Source organism: Lactuca saligna, chromosome 7, assembly GCF_052625555.1.
Source record: "Lactuca saligna cultivar CGN05327 chromosome 7, ASM5262555v1, whole genome shotgun sequence".
Taxonomy (NCBI): Eukaryota; Viridiplantae; Streptophyta; class Magnoliopsida; order Asterales; family Asteraceae; genus Lactuca; species Lactuca saligna.
In genome coordinates this window covers 184,688,000-184,709,289 of record NC_136423.1, presented here as the reverse complement: position 1 = coordinate 184,709,289, position 21,290 = coordinate 184,688,000, and the positions used below count along the sequence as shown (strand labels likewise).

Sequence of the window (21,290 nt, the reverse complement as noted above, 5' to 3'; positions counted from 1 at the left end):
ATCACACAACCTACCTTACCTATATCCCAAAAAGGCCTAAACCTTTATCCTTCAAAGCCTCAAAACCTTCTTATACTCGGATTAAGACCCACGAGCCTTATTCACAAAACAATCTGGAACAGGATGTTACAAAAGTAGCATATCTGACTCACAATTATTCTTCTCTTCACATGAAGATCGACATCATTGTTGATGCAGTGACTAAGATGATTAAGTGGTATAATTCTTTGGTTTCAAAGATTGAGAAGAAAGAAGAGGTTAATGTTCACGCTTTTGAGAAAACGGATAAATTGTTAATTGAACTCAAAGATTTAGTTTCGAAATCTTCTTCATCTTTGTTGTTTACTCCATAATTCCTGACTCGGAAGTTTTGTTTGTTGGAATCGACAATTCACAATGAATTGGCTCCACTTGCGAAGCTTGCTAACTTGATGCCTACGGATGCCCTACCTGTTTCAACATGGGTGCAAGGGGGAGAAAGGAAAAGTGTTGGCATGAGTTCAAGAAATGTGAAAGGTAAAGGTGCTTTTGGGAAATCTATTGGTGAATATGAGAAAGTGGTTGGTTAAGTCAAAACAACTCAAATTCCATTATCAATGCCTAAGAGTTCTGATCTAATAATTTCTACAACAACAACAACAAAGCCTATAGCAAAAGGAATTATTATTGGAGGATCAAGTTCTTAATCGAAACCACAACCATCAAAGGCAACTAATAAAATCAAGGGAAAGGGAATTAGTGTTGAGCCCATGAAGGAAGAAAAGAAAGTTGTTATAGACGAAAAGATAAAAAACAGAGGCAAATACAAAGTATTCTCAGACTTCGAGAAAGTGATCCACCAGGTTCGGAAAAAGGTGATCCAACGAAGTTTTTCAGCTATAAGAATATTGAAGCAATGGTCGTGTATGGTGAGATACATGATTTTGAAAATGTTGTGAAGAAAAGCTTTGCAACAAAAAACAATGATTTTAATCAGTTGGATTTTCCCTTCAACAACATGATGTCCATGGCAGATCAATACCAGATTATTGATAAATTTGAAGATAAAGAGGAGTACAAGAGATTAAAGATTCATTTCCATGCAGTCCTTGGAAAAAGGGAATAGGAGATTTGGTCACTTGTCAAAATTGTTTGAGTTCTTAATATTTCTAAAGATGTTCTATTTGAGGGAGTATTACAGAATTTTTGATATTATGTGGTTAGAGAAAACAATACCACATTTGACCTCTCAATTGCAGACTTCCCACTTATGAATCTTCATGATTTGATCTCAGTTGCAAGGATTCTTAAAGGTACTGATGCTTTAAGACTTCAAATGACAATCAAGGAGGATTATTTACTTGGTTTAGCTCATGTCAAGCTTTTAATCGACAACTATTATGACTGTTTAGCTTTGACTGATGTTGAATTGGCATTGGCAATGGGAAAGCAAATTATTATGCCTCAATCATTGTTAAAGAGCCAAGCTGATTTGAAGTCTTATGTTGATGGTGAGATATGCTTGAAGCCTTTGGGAATTGTGTTTGTTGGGAAAAACAAGAAAGGGGAGAATACCAAGTTTTTGTTTCAAGCTTGTGATATGGAAAGGTATACAACTGCTCATTATACGAATCCGGTTGTTCATATGAATAGTTGTAAGAAGAACAATGAAGGAGACAAGGCTGAGCTGAAGAAGATAATCTCTTGATATATTAAAGTTCGAAGGGTTATGCATCAAGCTATTCAAATTTTAATGACTTAGATTCGATATTACTCACAAATGGGGAGAATGTTGAGGTCGAATATTATTGTGAGATGTCGAAGGTTGTCTAGGTCAAGAATAGTTTCGAATGTTTGTTTGTTATATTATAAGGGCACTTTTGTATCGAAGCTTTTATAGTCCAGTCCCTTATATTTTTTGTATGCTTTCCTGATCCATATAAATGTGGGATAAGTACTAGAGTTAGAAAGTAACATTGGTATTCATACTTGTACTCTCTGATTTTCTTTGTAGTCATCGAAAGTGTAATTGAGCCATCCAGATTATATTTAGATCTTGTGTTCATAATTCATTCATTACTCTGATTACATATTATAAACTCGATTAATTCACAACTACAAATTCGGAAAACGTCACAACGGAGGTCACAGGGGCTGTCCGGAGATGACAGAGAGTTGAAAAAGAGAACACATGGAAATAGCGAGCAGTCCGACAACACGGTGGAATCGTCTAGCAGCGGCGGGGACGGTATTCTTCCGGTCAACATTGAGATTACGTTTTCCAATAACCAGAATAAAATTTCTGGGATTTATAATCTTTTCTTAAACTCAAAGTTTGAGTTAAGAACTTGTACATTATTTTAGATTCTTGCTTTTTTATAGATTTTTTAGGAGTATTTTTCCGATAGATTTAGTTTGCTAACGAAATAAGGTTAGATATGATTTTCAGTGATTTTCAGAATTGTTTGGTTATATTTTATCTATTCCGTAATTGATAACTAAATTGTATGGTAGATTGCATATGTATTGTAATTTTAAAACCATTTAAAACTAGGTGTATATATATATATATATATATATATATATATATATATATATATATATATATATATATATATATATATATATATATATATATATATATATATGTGATGGGAAGGGCATGGCTACCCGGCGTCTAAGAGCCTCCGCCATTGGTGTTAAGACATCGTCATTGGAATTTCTTCCAAGTTAGACTGTTAACAGATTACTAGTCACAACCAGTGTTACATCAACCTAACTCAAGCTCGTCGGAAACATGTTGCACATCCCCATAAATTTGCTCTCACCAACCGTTGCATCAACCTAGCTCAAGCTCGCCGGAAACATGTCGCACATCCCCATAAATTTGCTCTCGCCAACCATCTCCAAATGGTTACTCGCCGGAAAATGTAACCAAACTCATCAAAAATCATACTCTCTTTCTCTTTTCTTCTCCAACTTCTCACTTGCAGCGTACAACCTTAACCTGAATGTCCTAATTCGAAAACATATATAAATGGATAAATGAGATAGGAATCATATGTCTTTTGAAGCTTTCCACTTTGTTGATCCAAAACAAAACAATGGAGACTGTCGTACGTGATATGTCTGATTAAGAGATAAGGAGACAAACCAAGTTCCAATGTATTTTTTTCTTTTCCAATATGAAAATTGCTAATAACCGTATTCTATTTTCATTTTTTTAGGAGTATGTTTAGAAAATAAACATACCGAAATAAGAAAAAACTCCAGGGTTTGTTATAAAATTACATTTTATCCCGCGAGGTATCTGATAAAAAAAAAGAACATTACTACATACCAAAATAAATAAATAAAAAAACATTACTATATTCCAACACGAGAAGAAATGATTTTATTGAGTTTCATTCAATGTTTTAAAAACTGATTTTTTAGTTGAACCGGTATGATGACTGGTTTCTGGTTTAACCGATTCGACCGTCGAGTCAACCGGTTTCTATATTTTTCATATTTTTTCCTATTTTTCTACATATACATACATATATAAATCAAGAATTTGATGTTTACAAGTTCAAACATTAAAAATATACATAAAAAAATATACATTTAAATAACATATAACCATAAGTTTTAATGTTTTATGTCAGTTTATATATGTCAAAAAGAAAACAAAGTATAATATCGAAATAAAATATAGTTTTAGATGAATACAAACACATTATAAAACTTTATAGCATTTACTGTATGTTTTTATTTAGAGAAAATAAATCGATTTGAGAAAAAAAAGTCACTAAAGTTTATTATGTAAATTGTTCAGTTTCTTATATTTTTATTCAATTTAACCGGTTCAATCAGTTTATTTTGACTGGATAACCGGGTTTTTCTAAAAACCGATCGGTTCAATCACTATTCTCATCTAAAATGCGGTGAACATGGATTGAAAACATGACCTTCAGATCTTCAATCTGACGCTCTCCCAACTGAGCTATCCCCGCACTGGTTTCACTTTTTTCTAACATATTATTACTATGATATGTATGTACCGTAATTACTGAATGTTATTTAAAATGTGGAGTGGAGTGGTTTTTTTTTTAAATTAAAGTTGGTCATGTCACGGGGGCCACTTCCCTACGTCCTCGGAATCCCATTTTCCATGTCTATAGTTACTAAATAAACCACCTTCATGCATTCCTCCTAGCAGCAGCAACAACAACAAGGATCGAGATGGATAATCAAATATTCAAATTCCATGAGCTCAGCAACCCACAACCGCACTTAAGCAACTTAATTTACCTTTTCTACATCCATAACTACTCCTCAACAACTCACCTTTGTATATTTTTTTTTTTCTTTTCAATCTCTCTAGCTATATACTTGTAGATATCCATACACCACAAGAATCCAATCGTAATCTAATTGACATGTAAGAAGAACACACCAACTAATCTTGTTTCTTGCATTCCTTTTAAATCCGAACAACCATATTCCATGCATACATACATACCACGCTTCTCCTGTCATTAATTAACCTCTTTTTCTCTCTCTCTCTCTCTCTCTTTCTCTCTCTCTCTCTCTCTCTCTCTCTCTCTCTCTCTATATATATATATATATATATATATATATATATATATATATATATATATATATATATATATATATATATATATATATATATATATATATATATATATATATATATATTGCAACGAGTAGTTTTTGATTTAGATAGTAGCGGAGCCAGTTATCACATGATCGATCCCGACATCATCAATCACCATGGATTTCAATGGTTTTGGCATTTGGGTTGGTTTCTCATTCCTGATTTATGGTGTTAATCAAGTGAAGAGTAGTTATATCACTTGGGACGATATCAAGATAGAGGAATACTATCACTACAAGGAAACAGAGAGCTTAAGTTTTGGGGATGGGAATGGGAGTAAAGTGATCGTGGTTGATCAAAATGGTAAGGGTCATGCCCTTACTGTACAAGCTGCTGTTGATATGGTCCCTTTCAACAATTCCATCAGGGTCAAGATCTACATTCTTCCTGGTACTTACAGGTATGCAAATTAAGCAACATTAATTCATTCATTGTTAATTTATGGATCACTCAAGTGAATGTGATGTGATGGAGATGCATGGTGCAGAGAAAAAGTGATTGTTCCACCTTCCAAGCCATATATCTCTTTGATTGGAGATGAAAAGAAGGCTTCAAAAACGATATTGCGTTGGAATGACAAAGCCTCTGATAAATACAAAGATGGTTCTGAACTCGGAACGTATAGAACCGCTTCGGTTGATGTCCAGTCTGATTACTTTTGTGCTTCGGGGATCACCATTCAGGTATTGTACAATGTACATGCATGATGATTAATGTATGTACTATGTAGTAGTATATATCGATCAACAATGCAATGCATGCAGAATACAGTTGTTGCAGTAGCAGGAGGGTATAAGCAGCAAGCAGTAGCATTGAGGCTTGCAGGGGACAAGGCGGTGCTTTATAGAGTAAGGATATTGGGGACCCAAGACACTCTATTGGACTCCAATGGATCTCATTACTTTTACCAGTGTTACATACAAGGATCCATCGATTTCATCTTTGGCGAATCTAGATCGCTCTATAGGGTGGGTAAACGTGTGTGTGTGTATATACATAATATGAAACTCGCATTCATTCATTAATCATGCTATTAACTGATGTATGCAGGAATGTAATCTGCATTCTGTTGCTGATAAATATGGAGCCATTGCAGCTCATCACAGGAACTCAGAAGAAGAGGACACTGGATTTTCTTTTCTGAATTGTTCAATAACCGGAAGCAGAGGAGGGAAAATCTACTTGGGGAGAGCCTGGGGAAATTATTCAAGGGTGGTCTACTCCTACTGTGATATCGACAACATCATAGAGCCTTCCGGCTGGAGCGACTGGAACCACCCATGGAGACAAAGGTATCCATCCCTCCCACACTTTCATTATCATTATTATATATATATATAAAGAAAACAAAGTGATTTATTTGAATGTTGATGGATGTATTTGTGTTCCTAGGACGGCTGTGTTTGGAGAATACGAGTGCAGAGGAAAAGGTGCATACAGAAAGAACCGGGTATCATGGTCCAAGTCATTGGCACATGTAGAAGCAATGCCATTTCTTGATACAAACTTCATTGGTGGACATGAGTGGTTGAGACTCTAATCTATCTATACAAGTACAAGACTAGAAGAGAATCAGAGCTCAAGGAGAGGAGAGGCATATCTAATTCTCATGAGTCATGAGAAGAAGAACCAGGCAGGCATACAGAATTCATGAATGAGAGTGCCATGATTTAAATTGGTGGATCGGGATGACGAGAGACCCGAGCTTAAGCATGAGCGAATACAACACAGTCAACAGCAACAACCCAAAAGATAAAATACAAAACATCAAAATGAAATTAGCATCAAGAGATGGATGCTTGTTCTCTTTACATGTTGTGAACAAAACAAGTTAGACATCATATTCTTCGAGTCCATTGCTTGTCAAATCATTAGAAAAACAATTCTAAATTTGTGTACGTTTGCTTGTTTGTTTTAAGTACCCACATTTGGTGATGGGGTAGCTATGGGTTGGCCATAAGAATATCTCCACTGCCCACACGCCCCACATTTCTCTAGTGTCACATTGTTTTCCAGTGTACAAAACTTGCATGACCATGTCTTATATTTGTCTTCAACAGATTTCGGTCTGTGGGTTCCACACAGCTCACACACTGGAGCCAAAACCTAAATCATAATCAAATCAAACATGTCTTATAAATATAACAGATTAACGCCAAAAACTGAACAAGAAGGATTTAAAACAGTTCTTACTGGATTCAGCAATGTGCATATCATACACTCCCACCCAGAGGAGGACCTGTGGATATCATTATCACGTCCTCCTGTAGAGGCACTGCTCGTTAAATCAATACAAGTTTTCTCAAGATCATCATATTCATATTCATGGCGACTTCGTTTATTACTTTTAGCTGGTGATGTCAAGTCAACAAAGCATGATTCTGAAGGAGGACCTCCTCTCTGATGAGTCTTGGCACTAGAAAAAGAGGTCACATTTTGTTGCACCTGTGCACTACTTTCTTCCTCCTCAATTACTTCCTCTAGACCAACACCATATATCATCTTGCAATCTCCTTTCTGCAGCCATTGCAGCGGCTTGTGTAGGTGTTAGGGCAGACATAATAGATTTATCACCACCAACACGTTTAGGACCTGATGGTCCCTGGCGTGCTCTGTTTTCTGCAGCAGGTCTGAGAGATGAGAGAGGAGGTTGATGAGAGAAGCCACCTAAGCGTCTACCTGGTAGATCAAACCCATCTCCAGAACCTAATATTCCCTTACTCATCAGCTCCTCACATTCCTACATATATGTATAGCATCACCACAAGAGAACAAGCTTTGAATTGATCACACAACAAATAACCATGTAAAATGATGGAGATGTAAATACCTTTCTGAGCTCATCCCAGAGTTTGTAGAAACCGGCATTATGAGGGCCAATGGTATTATGACACAGCTCATGTAACATTGTATCAAGAACATGATCAAAAGGGTAAAAATCCCAATCTGTATTTGGCTTTCGAAGTCTCAGCTTCACATGAAGACCATGTCCCACGTTCAACCCCAGAAGTCGTGGGTTTTTTGGACTACAAAAAACATACATCTTCAATTACTAAACTAATCTTAAGCCAGCTTATAGTTGCTTACAAATTTAAGTTTCATTCAATCTCTTATCATTCCCAGCAACTATATGATCATCCTACTGTTTTAGAGTGGAGTCATCATTTTGTTATAACCACATACAGGGGAAACACAGAAATTATCGGGACAAAATAGATTACCAACTTATAAAATACATATACTGACAAATTTAAGGATTTAAAATCCTAATGAAGAAGAAGAAGAAGGAAGAGGATACAACATCTCGGATAGAACTTTAACCCTCCATTTATGCTTGCGCATGATGGGTTGGACCTGTTTAGCGATTTTCTCAAGGAATCTCCTAGCCTCATCTCCTCCAACCTTCCTCTTCAACGTTCTGATCTCCCAAATATTGTGAAGATCGTTAACATTCATCGTAAACCCAACCCTAAATCCGAAATCTGAAAGTGAGCCAGATATTCAGATAATTCCAAATCCGATCGTGTAAAGATAATTGAATCAAACAGGCTTCAATGAGGAACCTCAAAGGGTTCAAAATCAAAACACCCCCTAGTCCCAAAACCCCTTTGTCATTCCCTCCGATTTTGTACCAAAAATTACTTTCAAAAGCTATGTACTAAAAAAAAAAAAAAAAAAAAAAAAAAAAAAAAAAAAAAAAAAATTGAAACCTTTACCATTTTCTGAAGAATAAAATGACAAAAACTCATCAATGGTCATTGTGGTTTTTCAAAATCTGTAATACAATCCATAAGTTTAAAAAATCTCGTAGATGGCCCATGTGGACTTAAGGATCTCAGTGGGATCAAATTAGAACGGAAATAGTTGTCCTGACCCCGCCCCCCAAATAAGTTGTACCCTCGCCACCAAAATCCACCATTTATATAGCCTCGATCCTGCCTCGAAACACATTCAACATTGCTAAAAAGTTCACAGCTAACATCACAGACACATCAAACACACAAAGACAGTGAAATGGTACAAAGATTGAGATTATTGATTTAGAAATCGGAATAAACATAGTATCAACTCAGAAATCAGAAAACTTCAGTGAAATGGAACAAAGATTAAAATTATTGATTCAGAAATCAAAAAAGTTTAGTGAAATGGAACGAATATTGAGATTATTGAAAACTTAACAAGCAAAACAAAGGATAAATTACCGGTCGAAGTCGAGCACAGTACACGAAGTCGAAGTCTCAAAGACACAGTCAAGCAGACGGTTGCTTGTTGTCAACAAAGCTGATGACGGGAAATGAGAAATCTACGATTTTGATTTTTGGCGTTGGGTCTGTGGGAGAAGTCGCTAACAGTCGTATGCTGTGAAGTGGAAAGTCAATATTGAGATTATCAACTCAAAAATCAGAAAACTTCAGTGAAATGGAACAAAGATTGAGATTATTGATTCAGAAATCAAATTTTTTTAGTGAAATGGAACAAAGATTGAGATTATTGAAAACTTAACAAGCAAAACAGAGGATAAATTACCGGTCTAATTCAAGCACAGTACACAAAGTCGAAGTCTCGAAGACACAGTCGATTACTCGATTACACGAAGGTCTCAATGAAGATCGGTGGAAGGCGTCGACAGGCGAAAGGCAACCAGCAGACGGCTTCTTGTGATCAACAAAGCTAAGGACGGGAAATGAGAAATCTACAATTTTGATATTTGGCGATGGGTCTGTGGTAGAAGTCGCTAACAGTCGTATGCTGTGAAGTGGAAACTCAAGAAACCTAAAATAAAAAAAAAAAAGAGTATTTTCTATATGTATTTATAAATTATATATATATTATATCAATATGCAAATGGGGCTCGCGCGGAAATGTGGGACGGAAATACTAACTCCTGGACTCGATCCCGAAAATAAAATGGGGGTTAATCCCGTCTCTGCCCCGCTCCTGCTCCCAAATTTTTTAAAAAATTAATATTGTACAATATCGGGGTCCTACGGAAGTTTTTGACATTGATTCATATAGTTTCAAAACTTTTAACAAATAGTCTCTTATCCATATAAAAAGGCTTATTTACCATTTTTAATAAATTTTTGATATTATTTATTGAAATCTATTTTTTTAAAAGAAAAAGAAAATAAATCTCTCTCTCTCTCTCTATCTCTCTCTCTCTCTCTCTCTCCCACATTCCCCTAAATTTCTTCCATTCACTACCACATTCCCCTAAACTTCTTCCATTCACTAAATTAAGAACCTGCAACTTCTTTAAATTGGAGAAATTGATCATGGATAAGTCCAATAATCAAATTCCTTTCAATGTCATTCACTTCAAGACTCTTTAACCCCTCATATTTCATTAGGCAACTCACCGGTATTCTTAAAATGAATTGCAAAGCCTTAAGTTCCAAGATCTTCCCAATTACATTTGACAATTTCCCATCCAAAACTTTTCCTTTTTTTTAGCAGAAGAACAATCCCTTTTAAGGTTAAAATGGTGATTACTCAAACAATAACTCAAATAAACAAAATTACCTCCTAGTATCGTCAGCTTAGAAATCCTATCATGTGTGTTTCATGTGATTGCAAAACAAGAATAGTAATCAGGGTTTGTAGATTTCTAGCTTGAAATCATGTTATGAGGGTCGGTTCTAGACTTTTGATTTCTACTCATCAGATATATGGGTTGTTTTCGAAGGTTTGAAAACCCATCAAAGATTATAGTAGCGGTGGTCGTTGTTGGTTGCAGTAGTGGTTGTAGTGACGAAGAACATGAATTAGACGGTGGCGACGTCGATTTTGCTAACCCCCGAAATAAAATAAAAGAATACCTGTGGATGAGAATATGAAGATTAACCTTTAAGATCAAAACCACAACACAAAAAGGGGGCTGGAAATTTGGATTTTCGAGTGTATCTGATCCCAAAGATGTTGGTGCCAGTATGATCACCGATGTGTTTTTTTCCGGTGCTTTGGTTGTGACATCCCCAATTTTACGGCCAGAAAAGACCGGTTTGGTTTATACTGTATTTAAAAATCAGAGTAACCTTTTAATAAAAGAATTGCGGAATTTGTCCCAAAACAATAATATGATAAAGATTTATCAAAAGCATTTCCTTAGAAATGTATTTCATTAAAAGACTTGGGATGTCATGTTCGATACAGTACATAAGTATAAACAATACAATATAAACCTTACTACATTATTTCATATTTACAGGCCTATATTCGTAATCCCTCATCCCAACACATCACAACTATGCTCGAGCGCCACTACCTGTAATACATAAAACTGAGTGGGTCAGGCTTGGGAGCCTGGTGAGCATATAGGGTTTTCAACCCACAAATAATAATAAATTTATTAACTTCATCGATCAACAATGAATTTATTAATTTCATCAAACCAACAATAACCCTGATTACCCATTCTCGTTATCCTCACTTTACGTCCCTAAACACCTATACAAGTGACCTAGTCTAAGGATTTTATCATCGGGATGGACACTACTACTAAGGGGGTTCCTCAACAATAAATGTCCTAAAGGCAACCATGAGGGGGATGGAGTACACCGGTGAACACATCGTTCACAACACCTACAGGTTGCGAGCCCGCCAGCGTTCCACTGGACTGTCTAGAAGAGTCTGTGGTCGTCATCTATACTCCGCTAGATGACTGGAACAACAACAACATCGAGGCCTCTTATCATTTTAACACACATCAACTATTTCGTCTACCCATGTTTTACCCAACATATTTGTTGTCACAATCAGGAATTTTGTGCCTTGTAACTACAACACTTACGTCAAATTATGAATCAAAAACATAAGAGCATATATGATGCTTACTCTATGACAAAAAAAATTCAATCAAACACCCCATGCAAACAATTCAAATAGTTTTTAAGCAATTGGAAACCCTAGAAGTTTCTTGCTTAAGTCCATTTTTGGACTAGGACTTCCTTATTGGGCCCAAAGGACCAATAAGCTTCCAATTTGGCCATCTTGGGCTTAGATCTCTTAAATGGGCTCTAATTGGACCCACTTCCATTTAATTTAATATTTTGGGCCATATTGGGCCTAGAACAAAATAGATTAATTATATGACCCTTTTTGGACCATAATTAACCTAATCTAGCCTAATAAAGCATAAAAAAAAAATCACATTTATATTTTTTAGGGCCAAAAATCATCCAATCTAACTATAACATGGGCTTAAGGGCAAAAAGCCCAAAAACCTCCTCTCACCCTTCCTATTCTCGGCCCAAGCCCAAGAGAAAAAGGAGTTGACTTTATGAGTGACATCTCACAATTGTTCATGGGACATCCATGCATGAAAACTCAAACATCCATGCACTCACATACTTCCAAGTCTAGCCACTCTTTTTCTCCCTCTCTCTCTCTCTCTTGCTCTCGGCCAAGTTCAATCTCTCTCACATACATACACATTTCACTCACTTTTCTCTCAAGAAAACTCTCTCATATCTCCTCCATATTTTCGAGATCTAAGAAGGATTCAAGGGGATTCTTACACAAATTCTTCATCTAAGGTAAGATAAAGTTTGGATCTATGATACAGGTTCTTTTTTTTTTTTATCAAAATCTCCTTCTAATCCATGTAAAAATCATGATCACTCTCTTAGAGACCCTCTAAGTTCGAGATCTTCCAAGGAGGGGTACTAAGGCCGAATTTTCTTCTCATTTTCTTCCAAAAACCGAAACCACACCCAAAGGTGAGCTTCATACCCCTTATTTTCTTTTTTTATAAGTTTTTGTGGGGGAGAATACAAGCAAATGTGTAGATCTAAGAGTTCATGTATGTCTTGTGTGATTTTATGCATGTATGTATGATTTTTATGTGTTATGTGATGATTATGTTGGCTAAAAATACCTAAAAACCGAGATATACAACATGAAGGATGAAATAAACATAACTTATACCATTTTACACTAATCAAGTCAATAAAAATGATTTAGTTGGTTAGGATGAACATTTTGTACACAAAACCCATTTTTTTGGGCTCAAAATGTCAAAAATACAAAACTAAGGGGGCCAAAACGACAAAACATAATTTTTGGAGGTTGAAACAAGTCCAAACAGTTTTTAAGATAATTTTTCTGAATAAAAACACTTTGGAGGGGCTTAAAATGTGAATTTTAAACCTAATGGGCTAAAAATGGGCTTTTCGGCCCAATAAGCCACAAATTGCAAAAATTCGGAAATAGAGGGGCTGAAACTGCACATTTCTGAAAAACAGGGGATTACTAGTGTAATAAAACTATTTCAAGGGAAAAATGTTATCAAATTAAAAAGGGACCAAAAATGCAAAAAATTTCCATTTTGGGCCAAAATTGTAAAAGTTGCGAAAATGGGGGTTTTAACCGAAAAAATTTCATTTTTGAGGGACTTAAGTTGTCTGTCAAGTAAATTTTGGATGAAAATGTCTTTTCAACAAGTTTTGATACTAAAGTGTCAAGAACAATGGGTTAAGGACTAAAATGGAAATTCTTTTATATAAAGGGTTATGGACTAAAATGGAAATTCTTTTATATAAAGGGTTAAAAGTATAAATTTTATCCAAAAAGGGGCATCAAAAAGAAAAACTCTAATGTTTAAAACAATAAATCCCTTAAGATAAAAATTCGAGTACCACGGCTACCGACAAAACATAATAGCAAATACACCTTCAACACTAAAAATCGTTACCAAACGAATTGATTCAGTCTCGAATCAATAACAAATCAAAAATCAATAAACAATGATACTTCAATACACATGCGGAAATTTACGAGAAGTCAATACACCATCTTTGGGCCCGAAAGTTTCAAATCGTGCTTGTTGGGCCTAGCTAGCCCAATGGCATGATCTTTAGGCCTGAAGGAAACGCGCTTACATGTTGTTGGGCCTTATATGACCTAATTTCGTGTAAAAGGACTTTCAATAGCTTTTTGTGCTGTTGGGCCCCAAGGGTCCTTTGGTACTGCTAGCAAAGTCGAGAAGTCAAATGCGAGTCGGGCTAAGGCTCTTCGCATTCACGATAGCCTTGAACAACTTATGGAAATAACGGGGGCTTCACACCCTCCTTTCTCCTCGGTTGTGGGGTTATGAGAAGTCGGGGTGGTTGGATTAAGTGAGTAGTACGGACGACGCCTAAGGGATCGTTTGTAAAGTTGTAAACTAGTCATTTTCATTAATGCATGCTTATAATGACTCACAACCCATAATCAATCCAATGTCACCTGGAACTATAGAATACAACGTCGTATCGGAATAATACTAAGCCACGTAATTTGATGTATTAGGAAAACATCGGGTTTTCCTAGGGAATTCAACACTTTCACCTATGAGATGCATACAAAGTCTAACAATTATTCACATTTACAGAAATCAACAAGCATACTTACGGATCTTCACACTTTTTCTTACTTACAATATTCTTTTAAGAAAATATCGGATTTTCTGGTGGTTTTTTTTTCAAAATAATACAAATCATTACTTTTCAAACATTACTTATGAACTCACCAACATTTCATATGTTGACGTTTTTTCCAAAATACTTGTATTCTCAGGTAACAGGTAAATCGAAGAAAATGTATCCAGTGATATCATGATGTTTTGTTTAATTAATATTGAACGGTTTATGTTTTGGAATTGTAATGTTTAAAAACAATGTATTGAATGTAAACACTGATGGTTGTAATATTTCAATGCATGGTGACGAATGATGTTATGATTCATGTATATTCATTGTGATGGTATTCAATTGAGTCACAATAGCCCTCGGACGTTTCCGCCGTCTGGTTCGGGGGTGTGACAGGTTGGTATCAGAGCTCTGTTTATAGTGAACTAGCATATCTAACCACACATTGATATGCAACTATAAACCAAAAGAGGGACTAACACAACTCTGAACAAAACAAGTAAAACACAACAATAAAACACCCTTGCTTGCATTAAGAATAAGAACATAACGCCGAACCAAACAAGATGAAGCTAGTATCCCGGTTAATTCAGGACTGTTCTTAGTTGTATCAAGGAGTGGATATAGCCTGATCAACTACATTCTCTCCAAGGTATAACTAACACACGTTCTAATGAGATCATGATAGCTAGGGAACCTAAAAATATACCCCTTTAGCACCAAAAAGAGAACGCCTGCTTAGTCTGTACAATAGTTGAAGCATCCTAGGAATAATGTTAGCATATTTACACACTCTCGCAAACAGCATGGCTAGTTTCCATCACCCTGGAGATCCTTACTTCCCTAACCAGGGAAATACCGGATGGTTGGATGAGGAGCCTGAGGAAGACCCCGAAGAGGAATCTGACGGGGAACCGGAGGCAGGAGTCGAGGGCGAGCCTGCCGAACCAGAAGAGGAACATGAGGAGGAAGAAGATGAAGGAAGCTTTGAAGAGGAACCCGATGACAGTGAAGGGGGTGATTCGGACGCGGAGTCCGAGGTCATCAACCCCCCTTACCCGATTAGGGTGCCTGCTTACCGGGTGGGGCCCACTGGTCCTACACCCCCTGGGGTATTGATCTTTGGAGATGGAGCAGACAGCATGGACAGCGACCCCCGTACGACATGTCACGCGAGTTCTTTGACCTGAGGGACGGAGGACCGGCTGATCGAGCCCTTCCAGTCATGGTGAGACGGTTACGGAACACTGGCGACCTTACTCAGAGCACTGCCGACCAGGTACACCAGTTGTGGACTAGGGTCGAGCGTGCAGAACAGGAGACACGTGACGTCCTTCGAGAGTTCCATATGAGGCAGGTGAGGTGGGAGTCTCGACTCCAGGATGCAGAGCGACATGTGGCTCGTCTTCAGGGAGCATCCACATCCTCAGCACCACCCCTGGGCACAACTCATCGCGGTTAGGGATAGACTTATCTTACTAGGTCATTAGGATCTATGCTATGTACCTCAACTCTATGTTTAAGTGACTACACTACTCATAGAGCCATTATGCTGTCGAACTAGTATCACTCATGTATGCTCTCACGAGCAAAATTTTCATGTATCAAATGCGGGTAATATTAGTAAACTTTTACGTGTTTTATTATGACATTACAAATTGCTATGTGTTGTGAATCTATGATTGTATGCTAAATGGTAGAAGTACTTAAGTTCGTACCATGCACCTAGTCAGTAGGATCACAACCTCACAGAAACCACATACACTCAACATCTTTCCGTTTAATGACAGAAAGATGCCTCACCGACCTACTCGCGGAAACCCGGGACCAACCCCACCCGAAGTTGACTCAGCCGCATTCCAGGCAGCTGTGTCTGCTGCGGTCACCGCAGCAATGGCACAAATTCATCAGGGGAACAATGGAGGAGTCAACGGGCAAGTGGCCAGGAGTTCGAACAACGGAATGAATCAAGGACCCACCAAAACATGTACCTACAAGGACTTCACAAACGCCAAACCACGAACCTTTAACGGCACTGGAGGGGTGATCACTCTAAAACAATGGATCGAGATGGTGGAATCGGTATTCGAGATATGCAATTGTCCTGAGGAGATGAAGGTGAAGTTTGCAGCATGCACTTTTGTTGACCAAGCGCTCACTTGGTGGAACGGACACGTGGAAGCCATGACACTCCCCATAGCCAACTCCATGTCGTGGGCGGAAATGAAAGAAATGTTGATGGTTGAATACTGCCCTCGTGGTGAGATTCAGAAAATGGAGCAAGAGCTGTGGAGCCTCACTGTACGGTTGACTGATATCGATGCCTATATATCAAGATTTAGTGAACTATCTCTGTTATGTTCGGGCATGATCACCTCAGAAGGAAAGAAGATCGAGCGATTCATCTGGGGACTAACCTCTCCGATCCAAGGAAACGTGATAGCTACAAATCCCAAAACTTTCGACAGTGCTAAGAGATTGGCGAAGAAGCTGTATGACCACAACAACAAGAAGGGTGAGAAGCCAGTGGAGACTGAGGCCAAGAAGGAAAGTGATGGCTAGAAGGGGAAGAACAACAAAAGAAAGGGGCGTCAAGGCTCCGAGACTTCCAAGAAGCAGCAGACAGTGGCGGTTAATGCTGCCACCGCACAAGTTCCAGCTACACCACATGTTTCAGCCTCAACTGCTCCAAATGCTCCTAGACCTTATTCCGGTAATCTTCCCAAGTGCAACAAATGTGGTTTCCATCACAATGGAGAATGCAAGGAGCTGCAGTGCACCAGTTGCAATCGGAAGGGGCACACGGCAAGGTACTGCAGGACTTACCCTCCTCAGAATCAACAACATGGAAGCAGCAACAACAACAACCGCAACAACAACAACGTTAATCTTGGAGGCAACAATGCCGGACCTAGCCACACCTGCTATGGGTGTGGAAGGACTGGGCATTTTCGTCGCGATTTCCCTAACAATAACAATCCCAGAAATGGAGGAACGAGAAGGGTGCTGGCCATGGGTCAGGGGGAGGCAATTCAGGATCCCGCTGTTGTTACCGGTACGTTTCCCCTAAACCACACTTATGCATGCATCCTATTTGATACCGGAGCGGAGCGAAGCTTTGTGAGCAATAAGTTTAAACACTATCTAGAACAACGACCCCAGAAGCTCAATGAAACCTTTATGGTGGAAATGGCCAATGGGAAAACCGAATCCACGGGGGAAATCTACATCGGATGTACCCTAACCCTAAACCAAAATGTCTTTCGAATAGACTTAATGCCTGTGTCCATTAGGATTTTCGATGTGATTATTGGCATGGACTGGTTGAGCCTCTACCATGCTGAAATTATGTGTCACGAGAAGGCCGTTCGTCTTCGCCTTCCCAATCACGAAACCCTAGTTATTTACGGAGACAAACCGAGCACGAGCCTTCGTCTTATCTCGTGCATCCAGGCACAGAAACATCTACGAAAGAAAGATTTGACATTTCTGGCTCACATAGTGGATAAAACCAAGGAAGAGACTAACATTCAAGACATTCCAGTAGCACGTGAATTCCCAGACGTATTTCCTAAAGATCTTCCTGGAGTACCCCTAGAGAGACAAGTTGAGTTCCGAATTGACCTCGTTCCAGGAGCTACCCCTCTCGCTAAATCGCCCTACCGGCTAGCTCCTGCTGAAATGCAGGAATTGTCCAGTGAACTCAGCGAACTCCTGGGCAAGGGATTCATCCGACCTAGTTACTCGCCATGGGGAGCTCCGATCCTCTTTGTCAAAAAGAAGGATGGATCTTTTAGGATGTGCATCGATTACAGAGAGTTAAACAAACTCACCATCAAAAATCGCTATCCACTCCCACGAATCGATGAGACCTTCGATTCTTTGTCAAAAAGAAGGACAGTCCTCTTTGTCATAACTTCTTCATCCGACGTCCGTTTTCATCAGTCTTTTTACCGTTGTAATACTATTGAAGAGACATTCGATTCTCGTTTAGGTTGTGTCGGCTAAATATTGCTCGATCTTAAATTCGAGTATTTAGCTGTCTACTGCTAAGCTAAAACTTAGAAAAATCATAACTTCCTCATACGAAGTCAGATTTGGACGTTCTTTATATCAAAATTCTCGGTTTAATGAATACTATGACTTTCATTTAGATTTTTAAGGCTAAAAAGCACTTTATCGCAATATTCACTTTTTATGCTTCCCGGTGCCGTGTCGGTTTCGTCGCGAAACTTCGATAGGTCATAACTTCTTCGTTATAACTCGGATTTCGATGTTCTTTATATCTACGGAATCCTTGTTTTGGACACTACAACTTTCTTAAAAGATATCGGATTTTTCTAATATTTATTTTAAATGCTTATTTTCATTATTAATTGATTAAATCATAATACTTAAGCAAATAAGCATATAATTCACATAATATTCACATAATTCCTCTTTATTACTTCAAAATGAGTTACAAAGGTTGACCTAGACTATTACAACATTATTAATGCTTTTAGCCCAGAAGCACAGGCGTTACAATTCTCTCCCCCTTAGGATGATTTTGTCCCCGAAATCACACATCAGCAAACAAATACGGGTAGCGACTCATCATGTCACTCTCCATTTCCCAGGTGAGATTTGGCCCATTCGTATGTTTCCATTGCACAAGCACTAAATCGACCATCTTGTGTCGCAACTTTTTAGTCTTACGGTCAACGATTGCCTCTGGTTCTTCGATTAACCTCTTGCTTTCATCTAACCTTAACTCAGATATTGGAATTATGTTGGGAACATCTATCGTGAACTTCCTTAAATAACACACATGGAAAGTGTTATGAATACCATCTAGTTCTTCTGGTAGTTCTAGCTTGTAAGCTTGGTTCCCAATCCTCTAAAGAACTTTAATTGTCCAATAAACCTTGGACTTAACTTTCGTCTTTTACCAAATCTTATAAGTCCCTTCCATGGTGAGACTTTAAGCAAAACCGAATCACCAACTTCGAATGTTATTTCTTTTCTTGTCATCATAGCTCTTTTGACGATCCTGAGCTGCTAACATCCTTTCCCTAATCACTTTCAACTTTTCAGCAGTCTAATGGACTATCTCAGGTCCCATAAACTGCTTTTCTCCAGCTTCAAGCCAAAAAGACAGCATACGACACTTCTGTCCATACAAAGCGTGATAAGGTGCCATCTTTATGCTCGAGTGGAAACTATTGTTGTAGGAAAATTCTACTAAAGGTAAATGTTCATCCCAGTTACCTTGGAATTCCAGGGTACATGCTCTTAGCATATCTTCAAGTGTTTGTATTGTTCTTTCGCTCTGACCATCAGTTTGTGGATGGTAAGCTGTACTTAAACACAACTTGGTACCCATTTCCTCTTGTAGACTTTTCCAAAATCGTGACGTGAAACGACTATCACGATCTGATACAATTGTTAGAGGAACACCGTGAAGTCTCACAATTTCCTTCACATAAGCATTCGCAAGCTTATCCATAGACCATTTTTCATTGGTTGTTATGAAGTGTGCACTCTTAGTGAAACGATCCACGACCACCCAAATCATGTCGTGACCGCTCTTTGTTCTGGGTAGTTTAGTCACAAAATCCATGGTGATGTCTTCCCATTTACCCATGGGTACAGGTAAAGGTTCTAAAATCCCATACGGTTTCTGATGCTGTTCCTTGACTCTTGCACATGTCAGACACTCGGCCACATACTTAGCAACATCTAGCTTCATAGTTGGCCACCAGTAATAGGGTTTTAAATCCCTATACATTTTCGTACTGCCGGGATGAATTAAGTACATGGTCTTGTGAGCTTCTTCCATCAGAACATCTCTTACTCCTCCCGTATTAGGTACCCAAATCCTATCTTGGAATACCTTCAACCCTTGGTTGTTTGTACCGAATACTAATGTTTTGCCCAAACGTTCTTCTTTTCGGTCATTCTTCTCTAAAGCTTCTTCCTGAGCTTTCTTTATACTCTCCACAATTTTTGAGACAACCTCAATTCTCAACGCTCTTGGCCTTTTCTTTTCAAGGTTGACTTTCCGACTGAGAGCATCAGCAACAACATTTGCTTTACCAGGGTGATAAAGTATCTCACAGTCGTAGTCCTTGAGTAATTCCAGCCAGCGTCGTTGCCTCATATTCAAGTCCTTCTGATTAAAGAGATACTAGAGACTCTTATGATCAGTGAAAAGTTTTCACTTCATACCGTAGACGTAATGTGTCCATATTTTTAGAGCTAAAACTACTGCTGCCAACTCCAAATCATGAGTAGGGTAGTTCTTTTCATGCTCATTCAGTTGTCTTGATGCATATGCTATCACTTTATCCTGCTGGGTCAGAACACAACCCAACCCAACTCCTGATGCATCACTATAGACTGCGAAGTCTTCAACCCCTTCGGGTAAAGAAAGAATTGGTGCTTCACATAATTTCTTCTTCAACTTTTCAAAGGATTCCTTATGCTTTTCACTCCAAGTATAAGTAGCTCCTTTGTGGGTCAAGGCTGTCAATGGAGCAGCTATCGAAGAATAGCCTTGGATAAACCTTCGGTAATATCCAACTAATCCTAAAAAGCTTCGGATCTCCGTGGGACTCTTTGGTTGTTCCCACTTCATTACAGCTTCAATCTTTGCTGGATCAACCATTATTCCTTCTTGGTTAACCACATGACCCAAGAATTGGACTTCTTGAATCCAAAATTCACATTTGGAGAACTTTGCATACAACTTCTCCTTTTTCAGGACTTCTAGCACTTCACGTAGATGCTTTTCATGCTCCTGCTTGCTTTTCGAATAAATCAAGATGTCGTCTATGAATACTCTCACGGATTTATCTAGGAATGGTTAACAAACCCTATTCATCAAATCCATGAAATATGTTGGGGCATTGGTTAGTCCGAACGATATAACCAAAAATTCATAGTGTCCATATCTTGTTCTAAATGCAGTCTTCTCGATATCTTGATCTCTCACTTTTAGCTGATGATATCCTTGTTGGATTAATGTCTAAGTCCATAACTATAATTGGTAAAACTTGAACCGACCTGGTATGGTCCATTTGGGTTGCATACCATCATGCACTTAGATAGACTCTAATGAGAGAAATAAGACACTTATGGTTATTGATATATTATAAGTTCTAGTATATTAATAATAAGAATAATAAGATTATTTAATTAGTATTGATCAAGAATTAATCTTGGATTAACTAAGTGATCAAAAGAAGACTAATTAAATATAT

At 38.0% G+C, this 21,290-nt stretch overlaps 1 protein-coding gene and 1 pseudogene across 2 annotated transcripts; one reads left to right on the top strand and one right to left on the bottom strand.

Annotated features, from left to right (window-relative positions):
• Nucleotides 1-4,755: 4,755 nt before the first annotated feature.
• Nucleotides 4,756-6,335, top strand: LOC145007532 (pectinesterase QRT1-like). The gene is made up of 5 exons (XM_078966445.1): nucleotides 4,756-5,039; nucleotides 5,127-5,322; nucleotides 5,404-5,607; nucleotides 5,690-5,931; nucleotides 6,032-6,335. The coding sequence occupies exons 1-5, from the start codon at nucleotides 4,756-4,758 to the stop codon at nucleotides 6,177-6,179; spliced, it is 1,074 nt and encodes a 357-aa protein (XP_078822571.1). The 3' UTR covers nucleotides 6,180-6,335.
• A 57-nt stretch (nucleotides 6,336-6,392) lies between these two features.
• Nucleotides 6,393-9,413, bottom strand: LOC145005068 (DNA-dependent metalloprotease WSS1-like; annotated as a pseudogene). Its single transcript, XR_013662498.1, has 6 exons — nucleotides 9,167-9,413; nucleotides 8,842-8,998; nucleotides 7,470-8,121; nucleotides 6,985-7,379; nucleotides 6,833-6,903; nucleotides 6,393-6,745 (listed from the first exon to the last, which is right to left on the bottom strand). The product of XR_013662498.1 is annotated as a DNA-dependent metalloprotease WSS1-like (transcript).
• Nucleotides 9,414-21,290: the final 11,877 nt, after the last annotated feature.

What these genes read in the sequence shown, in the direction of transcription:
- LOC145007532 (XM_078966445.1), top strand. Translation starts at nt 4,756, where the DNA reads ATGGATTTCAATGGTTTTGGCATTTGGGTTGGTTTCTCATTCCTGATT. An exon ending in ATTCTTCCTGGTACTTACAG is followed by an intron (nt 5,040 to 5,126) that starts GTATGCAAATTA and finishes TGCATGGTGCAG; the next exon opens with AGAAAAAGTGATTGTTCCAC. An exon ending in CTTCGGGGATCACCATTCAG is followed by an intron (nt 5,323 to 5,403) that starts GTATTGTACAAT and finishes CAATGCATGCAG; the next exon opens with AATACAGTTGTTGCAGTAGC.